Source organism: Pempheris klunzingeri, chromosome 6, assembly GCF_042242105.1.
Source record: "Pempheris klunzingeri isolate RE-2024b chromosome 6, fPemKlu1.hap1, whole genome shotgun sequence".
Lineage (NCBI taxonomy): Eukaryota > Metazoa > Chordata > Actinopteri > Acropomatiformes > Pempheridae > Pempheris > Pempheris klunzingeri.
The window spans coordinates 9,725,141-9,746,061 of record NC_092017.1 but is presented as its reverse complement, the minus strand read 5'-3'; the positions used below and the strand labels follow the sequence as shown (position 1 = coordinate 9,746,061).

The 20,921-nt window shown below is 43.4% G+C and overlaps 1 protein-coding gene across 2 annotated transcripts; it reads left to right on the top strand.

Annotated features, from left to right (window-relative positions):
- The first annotated feature begins 4,614 nt into the window (after window positions 1-4,614).
- On the top strand, window positions 4,615-19,927 carry tjp3 (tight junction protein 3). 2 transcript variants are annotated; one of them, XM_070832253.1, is made up of 30 exons: window positions 4,615-4,635; window positions 8,631-8,687; window positions 9,312-9,436; window positions 9,582-9,684; window positions 9,783-10,077; window positions 10,174-10,277; window positions 10,367-10,556; window positions 10,664-10,739; window positions 10,876-10,973; window positions 11,203-11,305; window positions 11,916-12,098; window positions 12,189-12,292; window positions 12,811-12,895; window positions 13,622-13,710; window positions 13,954-14,050; window positions 14,813-14,901; window positions 15,027-15,099; window positions 15,276-15,349; window positions 15,524-15,587; window positions 15,682-15,838; window positions 16,229-16,337; window positions 16,428-16,647; window positions 16,741-16,946; window positions 17,032-17,127; window positions 17,261-17,337; window positions 17,449-17,659; window positions 17,810-17,910; window positions 18,035-18,613; window positions 19,217-19,281; window positions 19,380-19,927. In XM_070832253.1, exons 2-30 carry the CDS (start codon window positions 8,640-8,642, stop codon window positions 19,495-19,497), a joined length of 3,939 nt encoding a protein of 1,312 aa, XP_070688354.1. In that variant the 5' UTR covers window positions 4,615-4,635; window positions 8,631-8,639; the 3' UTR covers window positions 19,498-19,927. The 2 variants fall into 2 exon arrangements, with proteins under 2 accessions (XP_070688354.1, XP_070688355.1); XM_070832254.1 differs by lacking the exon at window positions 4,615-4,635 and adding an exon at window positions 5,510-5,827.
- Window positions 19,928-20,921: the final 994 nt, after the last annotated feature.

The following is a 20,921-nucleotide window of genomic DNA, read 5'->3' as shown; positions in this document are numbered from 1 at the left end:
ATGTTTTTTGCCAGGCCTTCAGTTTGCAGAGAGATACCAAAGTGTTCCACAGACAACCCTAAAGTTACTGGCTCTAAGATATCAGAACTTTTATCGATCTCAGGAAGAAAACTACAAGAGGTGTAACAGCGGGGCGTTAGCAGAAATATATCATTTCCCCTTATTACAGTGGTGAAACTAACCAGTACATGTGCTTTTTTTTTTTTTTTCTTAACTCTGTGCTGTGACTCTTGCTGTATTTATGTTTTAGACTTAATGTGATGGGTTTGTCGTTTGTCCTTGTGAACATGTCGGTGATTCTAAATGTTTATGCCTTCTTAGGGCAAAGATCAAAGGCTGTTTCTTTTTTAAGGAACATTATTTTTTTCGTGGATAGTTTTGTTTTCATTCGTGTTAAAGCTGACATATTTTTGCGTCGATTCACACCTGGGTCATACTGAAATGTGCAACGGATCTGTCCCGCCCCCCTCCCCCTCCCCCTCCCCCCGCCTCCCTTACAGTTACACTTCTTTTTTTTTTTTCTTTAATTTGCGGCATACTATCATACTGTGTTTTCTTTTGTACCCTCATTTCATTTTGCTTTAAGTATTCCACATCAGGCACATTCCAAACGTCAGTCTGCAAAAGATTTGCCTTCGATTTTGTGTTTTGTAGTCAACAAATAAACCATTTGGGGGACGTCGACCGCATTTTTTAGGAAGAAGAGGCTTTTTTTTAAAGAATACTTCTATCAGTGTAGTTAGGCCTTTTATCATTTTATTCTTATTTTGCACTAAGAATGGCATAATCAAGTTACTGTTCTCTTGTTGGTTATGATTGAGCGTTGCAAGCTTGTTGTGTTTCTGATCTTTGATGGATAGCTCTGTGTATACTGTAACCATCTTTCTTTCTCCACCGTTTGCATATTATATGTTATCATTGTTATCACTCTCAAATAATTTATTGCTAACAAAAAAATGAAACAAAAACATGCTACTGATTGTATGTATTTTTAAACAAAGCCTATTTTTTCTGTAAAAAAAAACTGTGTTCAGCACTTTTATTCTGGGTTGTGCTTTTGTTTTCTATATATTTATAATTTAGATCCAAATGTATATATTGTAAAATTTGTGCCTTTCGACTAATTCTTTAAAAAGGTTTTCTACTCATTTAAGGAAGGACTATATGAAATTGCAATCTTAACTTTGTAAACAAATAAAAACTTGAAGATTGCTGAACAGGAGTCTTTTGTTCATCTCGCGTGTCCCATTCTTAGGAAAAGGTATTCATCCTGAACTCCTGGAAGTTCACCGTGGGTTCGAGTGAAATCACTTCTCACGTATTTAAATAAGTAACTTAAAGGAAAATGGGCCAAAGAGATGAAACAGAGCAGAAATAAAGAGTGAAGGCTGACCTGTGACTTTACAAACTCTAAAGTAAAATATGAACATGAGTCTCTGCCAGTGATGAAAACTTGAGCACCATTTGATGAATGCCACAATAACCAAACACACCTACCAGACACAGACGTGGAGCCTCTTTCTAAAGGACTATTTCCTCAGTCAAAAGGCAGTTTGAACTTTAAACATGTCATAACAAGGACGTGTGTCAATCATGTAGAGATCTGTGAGTGCAGCACATATGCTGTCCTGTGGACTGTCTTTGGCAGAATGTATTCACAGCTCAAGTTCTCATCATATAACAATAAAGCACAGCGAAGATACTGTTTCAGGAAGTAAACTGTTATATGATATCATTCGTTAAGTTCAGGCGTCACATCCTGATGTTTTGTTTTTTGTTTTAAAAGCAAAACAAGCAAATATGAAGCCGTCGTAACATAAAACGTGTTTTAAATATTATATGTATTTATAAAAAGTACATTTTAAAAAAGTGTCCTTTATCGCAACCAAAACTGGGTGGAGGATTTATTGAGTGAATAACTTCCGGTTCGTGACTCACCACTGGCGTGATGACGTTGTGAAACTCACCTGTACGTGCAGCCGTCGACGCCACGCCTCCACACCTGAAGATTTAGGAGAAACTTTTCCTAACCACTGGAGGAGTCCCGTGCGAGCGAGCGAGAGTTAGAAGAGGATTTTTTTTCCGAGTGTGGATTTTCAAAGTCGGACGACGACTTGCGAGAGAGACGGAGAAACTCAGGTGAGGCCGCGGAGAGGAAGTTCACAGTCGGCTGCACTGCTGTCAAACGTGTCTTGGTTCACAGGTGAGGCAGAGCTGTCAGTCCTCATCAGCAGGCTGTCGAGGGGAAGGAGAAGTCAGAGAGAAAGTTTTAGTGAAGTCATTTAAAGGTATAATTTTGTGTAACGTCGACTAAACGTCACCTGAAACTAAATTAGCCGCTAGCCACGGGCTTAGCTTTGCGCGTTTACAGGCCGACAGCTTGTGTGTGTGTGTGTGTGTGTGTGTATATTTTGTGTTTGTTTGTGTGTGTGTGTGTGTGTGTGTGTGTGTGTGTGTGTGTGTGTGTGTGTGTGTGTGTGTGTGTGTGTGTGTGTTGGTGGGTCGGTGACTGTCAGCTGCTGGCCCCACTCTCCTCATCCTCATCCTCATCCTCATCCTCACCTTACTGGTTCTGCCACACGTGCAAGTTTCTACCTGCCTACCTGAGTTTCACAATAGTTTCGGCTCTGCATTCCCCAACAGCTGCGTCTTCCTCTTCCCTCACCCCGACCTCTGCTTTGACTGATAAACACTGTTTGATCAAGGATGCCATCAGAGTGTCCCGTGAAGTTCCCTGGGAGGTTTGTTGGTGCCTCAAGCTTGACCTGACTCCCAGGTTTTGGCTCTGGTCAGCCAGCTTCAAGTGTTTCTGGTGTTAAACAGAGATGTGAAAGGGACAGAGCCCTCACTACACACACTGTAGTAAAGGCTTCTCATTGTGTTTATCTTTATATCCTCCAACCCTAATTGATATACACATTAAAAAAGTAGGATTGATTTATATCTGTTGCTCGTTAACTGACAGACTGAGGTTAAATGAGGCTTGTTATTGTTTCACAGAACAAGTGGTTCAATCATAAACCCTAATTTACATTCACATTTGTTCTCTTTATGTTTTAAAGTTGATTGTGAACTGTGTTCATATTTCCACCTAATTCAAACAGCAGCATCTGTATGACGGTCCATGTAGCTACAAAGTGGGTGTTTGCAGTACTTAAACAGCGTTGAGTGGAAGCTACAGAGCCCTGGTCCATGTAATTACAGCCTCTCTGTGGGCTCTGTAAACCTCTGGAGTATTTGTCTTTCGAATCTTTACACCTATAAACAGAGGAGCTTCGCCATTCCTCATTAACCGCAAACAACTGCAGGTCGTAGTCCTTTCAAAGCTTTATGTCTGTCTCGGCTGTTAATATTTATTAGAGTAGCTTGTTTGCATGATGCGCTGCCGGAGAATTCCAGTGATGTGCCGCACTAAAAGGAGGCCTCTGTGTTTGTAGCGAGGCTCTCAGCTAACCTGTGCAGCAACTGGGTGCTCTGGCGTTGGTATTTGCATGTTGGGAGGCCAACAGGAGTGGCTTGAAAATGAAAAAAACACAGTGCAGCTTCTGAGGTGGCTCTGCTGCTGAACTGACTGAAGTCCTGACACATGAGTGAGTGATCGTGAGTGATTGTTTACCAAGTAGAGGGGGCACACCTTTGCTAAGTGTTTGCTTTAGTAACAGTAGTGGCTGCTTGCCGTTCTCTGTTTTCTTCAGACCTATTAATAATTCAGTGCTGGTGTCCAGGCTGACCAGAGGCCCGCTGTTCCAGCTGGTTGGACCCAACCCAAGGATCTAACATCTGTTGTGTAGCCACGACTTATTTTCAAACTGCCAAATTTGTATAATCCAGAGGCCAAGCTGTTACAGACGTTCTCTGGTTTGACACGCTGTTTGGATATTGTTATCCAGTATCTCATACATGATCTCTCCTCTTAAACAAGTCAGGTACAGGTCGCTGCGACTGTAGTCTATACTGGCAGGGAAGTGATAATCGGAGTCAAAGATTGCAGCACGCCCACGAAGGGGAGATGCCATCAAATCTCTGTGTTGCATCAGTGCCATTTCCTGATCCTGAAATACAGCAGGGCCTGTGAAGGAACCCAGGAAACTTTACCCAGGGCAAGCAGACCTCTCGTGTAGCAAACACCCCGTCAATTATTAACAGCCCAGTGCTCTCATTCCCCCGACGTAACCATAGCACCCAGTGGACTGAAACACAGCCAGCAGCCTGGGACCTGCTGCTGCTGCCTTGTGGGAAAGAGTACAAGTTAACCAAGACACACACATACCAGTGACAGTGGGAGCAAGTGGACCTGTTTGACTTTATAAACCCATCAGGAGGATCTAGATCATAAGTCTGGAGCGATGGACACATGACCTGCTGTTTTCCTTTTCATTTTCTTTAAGTTGAATAGTTTAAAGTGTCCTCTGGCTGTGGTCTCTTTCTGAGGAGTGTTTGTCTTTTGAGGACCTTTTGAGGACGCCAGTGTTTTGTGTGTCTGTCTAGTTGCGCAGCAGGTGTTTTTTTTTTTTTTCTAACAGAAGAAGAAAACTGCACATTATCATCATGAATCTGACGCAGCGAATGAAACTACTCAAGCACTTTGGCTCTGTGCCCCCGGAGCCTCCACCACCACCGCTGCTGGTGGTGCCTGTAAGTGGATGGTTAGACGCCACCGTAGCAACAACCTGTTTCTCCTTCAGCCCCATGTGTTGTGTTATAGTCCGTGCTTGTGCATCCTCATATTTTTTGTGTTGCAGACTCGTTATAGTTTCAGGAACAGCCACGTATGTCTTAATGTTTTCTGGACCAAGCTTTAGTCAAGCCTGCAGGTGGTCGTTCATGTACTTTTGAAGTTAGTCTATGAGCTAAAATACAGGAAGTCGCTATATAGTTATAGAAGTAATACTACCAAATGGCTTTGCTAGCTACAGCTTCAGCTACAGTTGTAATGCTTCATATCATAAAATGAATCCTGAACATCACAGAATTTGACATATTGATGAGTGTACACAGATTTATCTGTGCTTCATAAATACTGCAGTAGGAAGACAATATTTTGATACTTGAGATACTTTGAGACATGATATTGACTAACTGATGTCCAGATCAGTTGGTTCAGTGAAAAAAGTTAATAAATATTATTTGCAGCCCTACAAATATGGCATGTTGGATTATAAGGAAACGTGTGTAGACGCTTGGATAAAACACTGCATCACAAAGTTCAGTGTAGTTTCCGCTGGTTGGAATAAGCAGCGGTAGAAATTGTAATTTTATGTGTAGATAAATATTTTTTTACTTGAAAGCAGCAGACTACAGTAACTGATCAAATCTCCTTCTGGCTTATGTGTCTTTGTACGTACCCTTGAGATTTCAAAGTCATGCTTTAATATGTACATATTCATATATATATATATATATATATATGTGTGTGTGTGTGTGTGTGTGTGTAGTGCAGCTCCGCCTTAAATCCATGTTTATTGAAGGGCACTGGAGAGTGACTGTGAGAGTGGGCAAAGGCTGGGTGGGGGAGGAGCGCTCCAGGTGAGGTCTCTCCTAGATGGTTTCTTTTCTTCTCTCCCTGCTGAGAGAGAAACACCACAGCTGTTCGCTTTATACATGAATTTCAGCGGGGGGATCATGTTCCCACCATCCATACAGAGCTGATCTGACGAGGAAGGAGCTGGAGTTGGATAACTGTGGGATCTGTTTGATTGTTTTGCTTTTTGGTGTTGCCATATGGAACATAAAGAGCTGGCTGTTCATTGAGCACCGGAGGCCACAGGTGTTTTGTTCCGCTTAGAGATCCCAGCGGGAAATGGAAGTAAGGTTCAAAGACCAAGTGGTAAGTGGAGAAAGCTTTAAGGGTCTTGCAAGTATCCCACTGCGTGAATGCACCTAAAGTGTAACTGATAAAAAATGAACAAAGGACATAAATTATTACTGATATGTGCGAGCCGCTAACTAAATGTAGAGCTGGTCAGGTAAGAACCTGAAGTACAGGAGTGTCAGGCAGGACTGCAGGTTGTGGCCTTAAACCTGACTCACAGTAATCACTGTTGACTTTGTGGTCCGTTTTGACCAGTTGGACTTTTTTTGGCTGAATTCAATGCGATAAAGGTGATTTTTTTTTTACAGGAGCTATATAGCTGTAGTCCTTAGCCCATTGAGGCATCACGTTTGTGAGTGAGTGGAATGATCATCAGTGCAGGCACTGCTCTGCTTTGTTCAAAAGCCCGATTTGTTTTTAGAAATCTCAGCATATTTTTAGGAAATTCCCTAGACTGAGCTAGCATGACCACTATTTGCATATTTTCTTTCTTTATCCTCAGTGGAATTTCATTAACGTCGTTATCGTCATGCCATCTACAGCCGAGTTAAAGTTTAACCCGTAGTATCACCAGTGTGCTGTGATTCAGCTAATCTGTTTGAATACGGGTCTGCTCAGCAAGTGTTGCAACAGTACGTGGTCCTCAGACAGTTCCTCAGTTTTCTCAGCAGGGCATTTTTGATCATGTTTGCTCGTCATTGGATTCTGCCGTTACCTCTCTGATCCTGGTTTGTTGTCCATGTTTGACTCTTTCTAACTACCTGAAGTACAGTCTCAAAGTAGCAGCGTCAGGTGTCAGTGTCAGCTCAGATTAAAATAATAGCTTGGCATGCAGTTAGAAACACCACAGCCAGCTTTTATTTGAGCCATCAGGTCAGTTGCTGTGTGTTTTTGTTGTTTTTTTTCTTCTCCTCAGGTTTATGATTAACTTGGTCAAACAAATGGCCTACTGTTCACAGGTCACACGATGTACACCTGTGCTCACGGTTACCTCCACCAGCGAGTTTAGGATTTTTGTGGTGATTATATGTGAGATTTCTACCCCTTGTTGATTGGTGTGGGGATTTGATGAAGAAGACTGACTTCATTTCAAAGAAGAAGGCATCTTCGCATGACCAGTTAACTCATGTTGTGTTTTCAGATCATGTTTTTTGGTGTGAAAGGTCATTGAATGCTTGCCTTATGTTTGCGCTCATGAGTCCCATAAAGTTATAAATGTTGTCTGCATTGCGTTGCGTCCACCTTGTACCAATCATGTGGCCTCCATGTCCTACCCTAGTATTTAAACAAACTCTTAGCTGGTTTTTAATTAAATTCAATTAATTAATTCAATTTTCAAACCTCCCCAACTCATATAAACAACCAAGCAAATCAAAGTCTAAACATAAATACACATACAGTCCTTCATGTGTATATGTTAGTCACAGCCATCTATGACCAGTTTACATTGCAATTTGGTTTGTATAGTTTGAATAAGAATCACTTTTACACAGTTTAAGTGTTTTCATATATGTCAGAGATGGTTGCCATGTCTTTATAAAATGTGCCTGTCGAGCCATCCAACGTGGCGACCCCCATGTCTCTGACTAGAGCAGCTGGCTTTACCCGTTCTTACTATAACTCCACATGTCTATGAAATATAGTCCATTGACAGACAGCGCTTGTTTATGTTTGGTTTGGTTCTGAAAAGAGCTAGTATGTGAGGAATGATAAACATGTGAGGCATGTTGTCATGTGAGTGCAGCAACTACAAGTCTGTGGATTGTTGTGTTCATTAGTCATCAAAAAAAGAGGTTTATTTAGACAGAAATGTAGAAATCTGCTCAAGACAGATGAAGCAGTAAAGAGGACCGTTTATGTAACTGAGGGAGGAGTTACAATGCAGTCACGACATCTTTTCTCAAGTGGTTTCTTTAAAGTTTACTTTACAGTTTAATTTGACACTGCAATGTGACTCCCGCCGCGCTCACATGACATTGATTCTATGAACGACCTACAGAGGGTCAAGAGTCTGAGGTTAAACAGTGAGTCCTGTTTTATTAATGCTCCTCAGATACAGTCCCAATAACCAGGGTCACCAACGTGTCTTCACAAGAATGAGGAATGATTTAGGAAATGTTTACAGACTTCAAAACAAGTGTGTGTCTGAGAACTTGACTGTCTGCAAACGCTCTACTATCTCAGCAGTCTCCAGGGCCAAGTGCTCTGACTTAGGCTGTTTACAGAGAGTCAAGCATAGAAATGTGCTGTGCAGAACGGGAACAATGTGTCTGTGTCTGTGTAGGAGGAAAAACATTTGTCTCTAGAGCTGCTGCAGTCTGTTTCTGTGCTATACACTGAATGTTTTAGACTCTTGATTGGACATTTAACACATTCAAAAATGAAATCATGAGCCACTGTAAATTATGACAGATCAATTGATAATGTTTACAACCATAGCCTTACTCGCCTCTACATAGTGTTTTTCTGTGTGTGCACTTACTGAACAAGCTCTGGATGTCATAGGCTGTCAGCACCACAGGGACTAAATAGCACACACACACACACACACACACACACACACACACACAGAGCAGGTAGCCCCTCCTCCCTCCATACCGGTCAGGCAGGATTGAGACAGGTGAGAGCATGCTGAGATCTGGTTGAGTCGTACACAGTTCTGCTGTCTTCCTGCTTGGCACAGGCTCTCACCCGTCCTCCATGTAATGGCCCTTAATATGTATTAGGATGAATTATTTATAATTTCATATTGTCAAAGTTAAATGTTCCCTTCCTAAAGCATACATTTAGTCTCATAGTTGTCTTTCTTTCTTTCCAGAAACCAGGTATGGAGGAGCTAACGATATGGGAGCAACACACGATAACACTAAACAAAGTAAGTTGGTTGTTTGTGAATTAAACCATGACGTGCTTGAAGTTACATACGTTTCAGACTTAAAGGTGTCAGGGTTTATGGTGAACACACTGATGTGTTTTCTTACTTCACATGTAAACATTTTACAAAAACTGTACTCAGAATACTGAAGCACATTTGCCGTGCGGACCACTTATCTTTGGTGCACCAGTGGTGTTTGGTCTGTGCTCAGTGGCTACACAAATTCAGAAGTGAAAGTCGAGCCTTGACGTATAGCACAGAGGCAGTTCCACTATTGTTTCCGCAGGCGTTGTAAAAGGGCTTGCGGGGGCTGAGCTGGACCGTGCTTCAGAGCTCTCGGTTTCACAGCACAGACTCCAGTAGGAATTCATAGCGACACACCCTGCTGCACCCCGCAGCCCCAGTTGGCGCTTCACTATCCTGCCTCAGACTGAATGTCGCTGGAATGTGCTCTCGCTCCCTCTATCTCTCTACTGTATCTCCCACACATGCTCATACTCTACCTGCTTATTTTCCTGCATTCTTTCTCCTCCTCTTCTCCTGTTTCTCCTGTTGCTGTTTCATATACTTCTGTCTGTGTGGACTTCCTTTAGAAAATAAAAACTCTCTTTCTCAAAATTGCAGGATCCCAAACTGGGGTTTGGCTTTGCCTTATCAGGAGGCAAGGACAAGCCTCACCCCGACACGGGGGATACAACTGTGGTGGTGTCAGATGTGCTGCCAAATGGACCGGCCATGGGGCGACTGTTGTAAGTTGTCGTCGCCCTGACGTGACTGCAGGAGCCTTTTAAGTCTTGACTGTTAACATAAAAAGCTGCCGTCACCTGTCTGCATGCATATGTCAACTTATTTAACAGAACCAGACTCACATGTGTGTTTGCTTGTGCTCTACAGTAACAAAGATCAAATTGTCATGGTCAATGGAGTGTCTATGGACAACGTCCACTCAAACTACACCATTCAGACCCTCAAGTCATGTGGCAAGACGGCAAACATAGTGAGTATGAAGGAAGCACCAGCCAAATCAGCTAAATGACCTCTAATATACGATGCTGTGTAAATCTCTGGCCCTCTCCTCCTCCTCTCTCTCTCCAGACAGTGAAGCGCCCTCGCAAAATCCAGATCCCAGCGACCACCAGACCGTCTCGGGCCGCCTCCCATTCCAACCTGCTGGACCAGGACCCACCCAGACGAACACGACGCTACTCTGACGGCAGCGACAACCGAGACGACAACCGCTACCAGTCCCGCGCCCGCAGCTCCACGCCCGACCGCAACGGGCATGCAAACACGCTGCCGCTGATGTCGTCCGGGTACAAGAGGCTGCCGCATCAGGATGTTGCAGAGAAACCCATCAAAACTACACTAGTCAAAAAGAGAATCACAGATGGTGAGACTTCAGGGGCTAAGGGAAGATGTTTACTTGCCCTGAAGTGCTCATGGGGAGAATACTGACTAGTTTCTTGTTGTCTTCCTCTTTCTACAGAGTACGGATTGAAGCTTGGCAGTCAGATCTTCATCAAGCACATGACAGAAACAGGCCTGGCTGCAAAGGAAGGAACACTGCAGGAGGGAGACCTCATTCTCAAGGTAAAAATTAAGATTTGTTGATTTAATCTCATGCCTCAAAGTCATAATTCCACTCTTTTAATGTTAAGTGATTTGTCTCCTACGACCAGATCAACGGCATGACAACGGAGAATCTGTCCCTGCTGGAGACCAAGCACCTGGTAGAGAAGAGCAGGGGCAAGCTCACCATGACGGTCCTCAGAGACGACCGCAGGTTCCTGGTCACCATCCCTGAGGTGGAGGACAGCGCCCCCAACAGCGAGGACGACCACCGCCGAGACAGCAGCTCTGAACTGGAGGGTGAGGGGTGGAGGTGGAGAGGGAGGGAAGGTGGGGCTGTATATCTGGCCATGACTCTGTCAGTGCAGAGTTTCTCACCCCACTTATTGTTTTTCTTTTCCCATCAGACATTTCAGACATTGACGAAGATGCCCCCCCTCACAGAACATCCCGTCAGCCCAACAGAGAGAGGCGGACACGCAGGTACACACAGCACCTCCCCAGCACCACCACCAATAAACATCAGTTGATGAATTTTGATCATAAAGAATGTCTCATTTCTCCTATTTTAAGAACAAAGGCATTGAAGAATTGTTGTGTCTCTGTCTTTTAAACCCAGAATGAGAGCCGAACCTCCTCCAGCCAAGTCTCGGGATACATCACCAGTGCGCTCCACCTTGACTCGGCCTCCTGCAAGAAACTACGCCTCTCGCAGAGGTCAGTCCCGCAAGAATCCCTTTTTTTACTGGAACCTCCCATAAGTTGTTGATCACATACCCAGAGAAATAGTGACGATGGTGCAAGAAATATTAGCATTCAGCCTTTCAGAAGAAATAACACTAATACTAAATAATGCCACTATTGTCAGAGCATGATAAGAAGTCGAGATGTGGCTTGATACTGCGTTCTCAAAGGTTTATTTATTATTATCGGCTGATTTCTGCAGCTCCGTCTGAGTCGGAGTCGGACCACAGTGCCTCTCCTCCTCCTCCTCCTCCTCCTGTCAGGAGAGCCAGTCCGGACATGAGGGACAACTCCAGCAAATACAAGTCAGTCCAACGTCATTACTGTTTTATTAAGGAAATGTTTGTGTTCAAGCATCACATTTATGCTATGTATTTAAATTTTAGATGTGAGATGCAAAGTAGACAAAAAATTGTTTTGAATGTTTGCTACAAACTTTTTTTTCAGACTCTGACCTCTTTTTGTCCCCATTTACATGCATGGTAAATGTTATGGGAAAGAACGCATGTTTTTCTTATTGCACACAGACGCAGGTGCAACATTTAGACTTATTTCAGATTCACTTTTAGTCTGGCTTTTGACTGAATCATTTTAGGTTGGATGGAAGAATAACACACTGTTTGAAGTAGTTATTGTTCCTGTCATTTGGTACTTTCCCCATCTGAAGTCTTTGTCATGCACCTGCACCTGTAGAAATGTGTAAAGGTACCCAAGAAATCAGTTTTCTCAGGCAGTAATCTAGCGGTAATTACTGGGGTTTTTTTCTTAAAGCCTCAACTCAGTCAGGGTAGAAAAATAGGTCGAAGAAACTTGCAAAATCCAGGTTACTCAATGACATGTAAACACAACAAATGTCAAATACGGTGTTGAGAATGTTTTTGTCACAGCATTTTCTTTTATGTGCTCTTTCCGCAGAAGTCTGTCTGGTGTGTCCACACTCCCCAACCCTCGGTCCTCTCCTATAGTCCACAACTGGACCACCTCTCGCCCCACCTCCTCCGCCTCACGGCCCCGCAAGCCGGTGTCGGAGTCAGACTCTGAACGCAGCGCGTCCCCTCCACCGCGCAAAGAGAGCCCCCGCCCAGACAGCAGATACAAGTAAGGACAAAGCTTGATTCAACTCCAGCACCATGGCGAAGTGGATCTGTTTTGGACATTTCCTAACTGTGTTTTTCTGCCCCCCCCCAGAGTTCTTCCTGATCTGCCCCATGCAGGGGTGAGATCCTCCCCCATCACTGTTCGCCCAGAGGCACCAAGGAGGGTCAACTCCCCCCTCAGAGTCCCGCTACCAGGTCGGTGTGCACACACACAAACACAAAAACGATCCAACTCCCTACACATCCCGCACTCCCCCACACTTTGTCTGACAGCTCTTAGACAATATTTGCTTTACCTTTGAATGTTTGCTGCTGAACAGGTATGAAGAGTCGAATAAAGCTAAGGCCACAGAACATGAAAGATGCTATCAGTCTGTGTAACAGGCAGTGTAGATGCCGACAGAAGCTGGACATTACCTTGCTAAAGTTGTAGTTATTGATACAAACAATATTAAAGGGTCAGTTCACCTGAATCATAAGTTATGTTTGAAATAATTCTAAAATGTCTGAAAACATTTATCAACTTTACTGAGCATTAAAGCCATCTACTGTTGGTTTAAAACACTGTAGCAGAAGATCAATAACTGTACGATGTGACAAATAATATTCTAAGAAATAAAATGGTTGTTTCATGCTGCATCACAGGAAACGCAATACTCGCTGGTGTTTTTAGTCTGCCAGTATAACCTAACTGCTGTTATCTTTGTTCTCAGACTCTGAGTCCGAGTCGGACAGCAGCATGGGGCCTCCTCAGAGGCAGAGCACCACGTACAGTCAGGACTCCCTCAGCAGATACAGGTACAGATGAAGGTCCGCCCAACCTCCATCCTCCAATACCCCCAACCCCCTCCCCGAAACCCAACAAGATGTCACGGACTGGGACACTGGGCAGACTGTGCAAGCCTCTCCCATTATTAACATTAGCTAATCACATGTTTTTATTTATGTTTAAAGTTTAAATTACCCCTTTCTGTCTTGTGATTTTTATTGATTTGCCCATTTGTGCCTTAAAATCTCATTTTGTAGCCTTTGATTTTGCTTGATTTGTGTTTTTGACTGTGTACCAAGTGTTTGTGTTTGTGGTGACATGTTGTTAACCAATGAAATAAAAGTGACTTTCACTGAACATGTCCCTCTCCTGTATGTGGCTAAGTGTTGATTAAACAGACGACACTTATCACTAAAGCAACAATATTCCAATCAAACATCAGCAGAGTAGTTCAGCAATTTATTGATCAGTTCTTGCAAATCTGCATGTTTTATTCAGCATGTTGAAATTGATGGTAAACATGACTTAACAGGATAAAACAAGAAAACTAATATTACCAAATGGTTAATTTTGATCAGTTACAAACCATCAAAGAGAGAGCTTCCCTCAGAGACGCTAAGGTGAATATTCAATATTTCAGCCTCATCCTCTCATCAATAATCACCATATTAGCCACGGGTCCCCCCTCTCCAAACGTAACTGAGATTTGTTGTCTTCCTCCTCCCTCACTCCCGCCTCCCTCTCTTCTCTTCCAGAGTCCTTCCAGATGTTGCCCTGCAGCCCCCGGTGGAGCCGCCACGTTGGAGCACCGCCAGTGTCACTGCCAGCAATCCACCACAGAAAGGTGTGTGTGTGTGTGTGTGTGTGTTGAATCAGCAGGGAACATCTGTGTGTCATATGTGGACTGAATTTATAGCACATTTGACATAGGCCTTAAAATTTTAAATCTTGACTGTAGGTATTTTCTGAATGCACATTTACAGACATGGACGTTGTTTAAAAACTGTCCAATTAATATCACCAAAATGATGTGCAAATGTATGAAATTCTTTTCATAATGCCAGCTTTTATTCATTAATCTTCACAGCTCAATCAGATTCTGAATCAGAGGCCAGTTATGCCTCTGTCCCCCGCAAGAACTCTACAGGCAGCACAAACTCCAACACGGCGAACAACCGATACAGGTGAGAGAACGGTGGAGGATCTTTTGTCAGAAGGGGACTTTCTGCATGTCACATGTCTGTTGGACAGACAGTGGAGCTCTACACACTCAGAAACACATAGTTTGATAACTCGGTACTTTTTCATAAACATGACCTGTGGGACTGACCAGAAACTTAACTCTAAACTTACCAAGTACTTCTCAGCCTACACTGTTGACAGTAAACCTCTATTGATATTAACCTGAGCAGGTTTACGATCACAACATGGACATGTTTGTTAGTTTGTTGTTGACAGTCAGCTAAGGCTTCTTACCTGATTATTCTTGAATATCAGAGTAAATAAATAAGCTAAGCTAGTAAAATAAATAAGCTAAAAACATCTCTATGAATATATGAAAGTGCAAAAATCAAGGGTTAGTATTTAATTGGAAATAAATTCAACTCTGGCACAGTTGCAGCTCCTCAGTGGAGACACTGAAAACCACGCCTACAGGATGTCAGACTGGTTCATCTGCTCAACACACGTCTCATTGGAAAACACTCTGTACACACTGATGCACATGACATGACTTCCTGTAAGGATTGCATCACCTAGTGTTTCAGTTCAGCAGCTCAAGAACAAGAACATTTTAGTTTTAATCAACCATCTCATGTTTGACATGTTGTTAACGCACTGATACTTGTTTTGTCTCAAGTGATGAATCACAAAAACAACATAAAATGACATACTGCGGTTTAGTTTAGTTTAATTTAATTTGTCTGGTATCACTCTGCTTCTCTCAGAGTCCTTCCTGAGATAAAATCCACTGCAGTCGCCGTCAAGCAGGAGTCTCCTCGTCGTGTCCCATCACCCACCAGAACGCCTCCCGATGGTCAGTTTGCTCTCCTGTGTCACTCTCCTCCTCCTCCTCCGGATTGTCAAATAAGGTTTTAGAGCCCTAAAAGTGCCAAATATTAGTCTTGACCACGGTCTCTGTTGTCTGTTCACCTCATTCAGATTCCTCAGAGTCGGACCAGCTGTCACATCTCAGGAGGTCTGGGAGCTCTGAGCGAGGGAACAGCCACCACAGGTACGGCTGACCATGGCCTTCATCACATCAGTGTTATCCTCACATAAAAACTGCTCTTTTGCTATTGTAAAGCCTTAACCTCTCTTCAGGAACTTACTATTGGCTTTCTGTACTGTTTTAAGAGTAAAGGTGTTGTTAAACAAATATCACAGATTGATGTTTTCTTCACCTCACAGTGCTCCTCGTCCTGCTAATGGAACAGGCACCATCAGGTCTGGGATATCAGTGAAGAGCAACCCACCAGTCTATTGTAAGACTCAAGCACTGCTGTCAGATTAATAGTTTACATTAAATATTAAATATTTGCTGGTTGTAGCTCTAGTGAATTGTTTTTTTTTTTAATATATATTATAGACTAAATAAGCAATGGATTTAGTAAAGTAGCACCAGCGCAGGAGTCTCACTATTTCTGTATCTTTTGTAGCCAAGCCTACAGAAGAGCCCATCTACTCCCTCCCCCCAGATTCCTACCCAACGCCTAATCCGGGGTGAGTAACGTCCATTTGTAAATGTTCATTCATGGGATATCGACATAATCGACTTGTTTATGAGTGCATGGCTCCTTCTCCTCCTCCCTCTCAGGTACAGCTCTGACATTCACACGGTGTCGTTTGTGAAGGAGGGCAGCGTGGGTCTGAGGCTCGTGGGGGGCAACGACGTCGGCATATTTGTTGGTGGAGTTCAGCCAAACAGCCCCGCGTATGACGAGGGAATGCAAGAGGGAGACCAGATCCTGCAGGTGATATAGGTTTAGATTGCACACTTTGTTCATTATTACCTTTTTAAAGCTTGAATGAAGCTTCCGTAATGAAGAGGTTGATAATTATTTCAACATCTAGAACCATAAACTTTGGCTCTAACTATTTAGTGCCTGACTTTCAACATCATGGAGAGTCTTCATCAGTCTGCCAAAAATATAATCAGTCAGCATGACTTACCTTGTTAAGCACATGGATCTCACATCAAATCTAAAAGTTAAATAAACGGTGTAGTTTTTGGTGGTAAATGATTGAAATGTGAATGCGGTCGGTTCTCTGTGACTACTGTTAGATGTCTTTTTTGGGATGTGAAGTTTTCTTCTCCTCTGTCTTGTGTCTGGCTTGAGATAAAATGTCTCCTCCTTATTCAGGTAAATAAAGTTGATTTTGGTCATTTCACTCGGGAAGAGGCAGCCAACTTCCTCCTGAACATCAAGAGGGGAGAGCAGGTGGAAATCTGCTCTCAGAACAAGATTGATCGTAAGTTAATGACCAAACCGTCCATGTGATAGTTGGGGGTGAAGCTGCTGTCAATCACGGACTGAATCCATCAGTTTTGACTCTCCTCAGTTTATAAGAAGATCACCAAGTCCAACCTGGCAGACAACTTCTACATCCGCACCCACTTTGACCACGAGGCTGAAGGCTCCATTGGGCTGAACTTCACCAGAGGGGAGGTGTTCAGGGTGGTGGACACGATGCACCGTGGGAAGTTGGGAAACTGGCTGGCCATCCGCATGGGGAACGACCTGCACGAGATGGATAAAGGCACCATCCCCAACCAGACCAGGTCAGGAGGAGACGGAAAAGACATTTAGATTTCTAGTCTAACCTCGTAAAAGAACTATTCCTCAGCGATTATATCCGTCGTGATCTTCTGCAGGGCTGAGACACTGGCCAGCATGGAGCAGGCACAGCGGGGCAGCGGAGAGAAGCAGGCGTCAGCACCGAGGGCTGAGTTCTGGAAACTACGGGGGCTCAGAGGCAACAAAAAGAACGAAAAGAACGTCCGTCGGACTCGTGAAGACCTGCTGCAGCTCACCATTCAGGGCAAATTCCCAGCCTACGAGAGGGTCCTGCTCAGAGAAGGTTGGCCTGTTTTTAAAATCTTGCTTTTCATGCCCTAAGTCATACTGAGCAGGTTATAATAATCCTGAATTGTTTGTGTCTCCAGCTAATTTCAAACGGCCCATTGTCATTCTGGGTCCTCTGAATGATATTGCCATGGAGAAGCTGGCCAGAGAGCTGCCTGATGAATATGAGGTGGCAGGTTAGTTTCTTCTTTTTGACTCTTTCTTACCTGATAAACATGTTCAACATAAAAACATACATTTACTACCACATTCTCCCTTAAAGTTTCAGTTATTTTTGATGTTCACGTTAAATGTTTGTTGTTTACGCAGACATGGTTCCTCGCAGTGGAGGAGACGGCGGATCCACAGTTATTAAACTGGACACTGTGAGGAGAATAGCAGAGAAGGTGAGCAAGCCTTCAATAACCAGAAGTGGAAAGAACTTGATATTTAGTCACTTAGTACCATTTAATCTTGTTTTGTTTGCTCTCCCCTCATTTTTCTGTTTTCTGTCTCAGGACAAGCACCCTCTACTGGACATCACTCCCACTGCAGTGGAGAGGCTGAACTACATCCAGTACCACCCCATGGTCCTCTTCTTGGACCCTCACAGCCGCAAGGACGTCAAAGCCATGAGGCAGAGGTACAGCCCCAACTCCAACAAGAGCTCCAGGCGGCTTTACTCCCAGGCCCTTAAGCTGAGGAAACACTGCAGCCACCTTTTCTCAGGTAGCAACACATGAGCAAAGTCTGTCCCTGTCCTGTCTTATAACTGAAAATACTACAGACTATATAAAGCTAGCCTCTTCTCTCTTTATTTGTCTCTGACAGAAGTACTTCTAACTTTATGCTTATCTTCCGCTCCTGTTTTCCCTCCAGCTCGTATTGACCTGCAGCCCGACTCCAGTCTGTGGTACGAGACTGTGAAGGATAAGATCCGCCACCAACAGTCCAAACCTGTCTGGGTGTCTGAAGTGACGGTACGACACACACTTGGTTTTAAGTTTTTATGCTGCTACAGCTTATCCATCTTACAGTTTGTTAAAGGTCTCTTGCTGTCCAGTGACAAACTAACCACTAACCACAACATTTTTTTCTGTCTAGTTGGAGAGTGGTGGAGAACAGGACTTGGACGCTCTGGACCAAACCCAGTCCGACTATCTCAGTGCTGCCAGCGACCTGGAGGACACTGACGGGGAGGCCTTCACAGACGGAGAGGCCTACACTGACAACGAGGACCTGGAGGAGGCTTATCCTGGTCAGAATGCAGTGATGCACCACAAAGGCTCCAGGGTAGCTGGAGCTGCTTTAGCCCGATCGTCTGAGCCCGCCTCTGGGAACCGCAGTCCCACCTCGGACTCCGAGCCTCACGCCAGCATGTACTCGCACAGAGAAATTCCACCGTTGATGCACGTGCCTGGGCCCAGGGCGCCTCGCCAGGTGGATTACAGCCCGCCTCACAGCGCGGCCGAGGAGGAAGACCCCTCTCATCGCAGTTTTACAGACTCAGACTTCAGCGCCCTTGATATAATCGCACCCAACACGCCATCGGACGGACCCCCAGATTTTATAGCCCCCGACCCCTCTACTCGGTACTCTGTGAACGAGCCTTCATATGCTGAGGCGGAGCCTGAGAGCCCACAGCTTGCCAGCCTGTCTGCTATTGAGGATAAATTACAACAGGTAAATCAAATGTTGCTCTCATTTAAAGGGCCATACCTGTGTTTTCATTTAGGCCATTTACCAGTAGTGAGTAGTCAGTGAAATGAACAAATTTCATAATTATTCAAGTCATTTTTTAAAGCAAAAATGCCGCAAAATTGCTCAGTTTTAGCTTCTGAGATGTACTTATTTGCTGGGTTTCTTATTTCACTTTGATAGTAAACTGATATCTTTTTTCAATGTTGGTTGGACAAAACAAGCAAAACAATTTAAACTGTAACAGACATTTTTCACTATTTTCAGATACTTACAGACCAAACAATGAATCAGTTATTTGAGGAATAAATTGGCATGATTATTACCTCCGTTAAAGCTCCATTATTACCTCAGAACAACAATCTAAATTTAACCCAAGTTTAAACATTATTTTACATTTTTAGTCTGTAAGTTGCCTTTTCTTACTGACACAAGTGTTGCTGCCTGGAAAGTAAATAAAATAACAACAACTTTTAAAGAATATGTGAATGCTGAAACAAAGACCTGTCCTGCTGGTCATGGTTTTGGTAATGTGTGTTCATTTAGTTTCCAGCTCTTGCATAAAACCCACCTTGTCGTCTCTTCCAGGCTCGCTCCGCAGAGCCGGAGCCGCAGGCACCAGCCGAGCAAAAGAAGAACCCTCAGTTCATTGTGTAAGTGTCCTCTCGCCGTCTGTGGTCTTCACAGTAAAGCCACACTGAGGCTATGCGCCAACCTTGACCTGTAACCCTCTGTCCTGCCCTTTGACCAGGCTGGCACATCATCACCAAGCTGTGCAGTTCAGACGCACACAGATCCGAGGCAGCGACAGCTCTGACGATGACGATGAGGTGGACGACATCGAATGGGGTCCTGCGACAGAACTCTAGAGTGGAGGATTAAAACTGGAGGCTACTGATCTAACAAGGACCTGGAAACAAGATCACTCCCCCAAGAAACTTTTGGATCATTTTGTACATTTTTTTTTTTCTACAGAAGCAAAGTTGTATCTGAACATGTTGGTCGGCCTCCACTAAAGGTGTTGTTCAGCTATGGGATGTTCAAGATTTCTACAGCCTTTAACAGGTCAAAGCTTTTACATCTATAGACAATGTCATGATCAAAGTGCCTGATTTTATGGGTTTTTTTTTAATTTAAATGTTAAAACTAATCAATCTGCTACTGTATGTAACAGTTACTAGTTTTATTAGAAATTGTATTAAATTAGTCTCTTTTCACAGAAATGTCCAAGAACATTTATTAAATGTGTGGATGCCTCTTTAACTTTTTCTACATTAAACTGTTTTCCTGATTTTAAAAGTGGGTTTGTTCATCAAAATGGTGTTTATTTACTTTTGTGCATCCTGCAAACACACACAATCATTGATCATCAGATATTTGCTAATGATGTTAAAATGACTACTTGTCTGGGTAAACTGACATTTGATACTGTACTCCCCTCTGAGGCTGGATAAGCTGCTGGTTACAGGGTGATTACATCAGCAACAAAAGCAGCAGGTTAATTTTGTTTGAATTATTTTGTGGGTCATTTGATTACCACATACACCACTGTCACGTAATACAAACAGAAATGTAAGGTGGCCTTAACATTAAGGCCTTGTCTAATTATAAAACCTCAGTTGATGCTCACGTGGTGCCTATTCTTAAATACATTTTAGTGTAATTACGTTAAGTCACATGGGGTGTAGTGACACCACCTCTCATTATTGGGGCCCCTCTCTCACTTCACTCCTGTCAGGTTAAATATTTATTCTTTAATTTCACATCAGATTTCCCCTCTGATGGTCTGCAGAGGTGATCAATGTGTCTGATGTAACAACATGTCAAAGCCAGTGCTCATTCAGATAAAATGCTATTCTATCATTTCAATTTCAATTTTTGTGATTACAAAGTTTAGGTATTTCTCCCAATAGCACCCACCTGAGCTTTTCTCCCCTTGATTCCTTGGTGGTCTGAAGGAAAAGCTTTGTGTTTCTTGTCATGACATCTTGGTGTCTGAATTTAACCAATCCACTTGGATTTTTATTTATTTATCTATTTTTGCATGGTACAAGTTTACTGGTAATTGTTTATTAATTTCAAAGGAATTCACACCACAGTTTTCCAAATAAGCTGAATATTCCGTGATCACATTTGATCAGTGTTCAGGGTGATCCTGCTGTAACTGAAGTCAGGATCAAACAGTCTCCAAGTTTTGATGAACATCTCAGGATTTTAATTTCGGGTCAGGGGCAGGTGCACGCGGAGGGAGGGTTACCATGAAAAGCTTCAGGTCACATGTTGGAAACACACG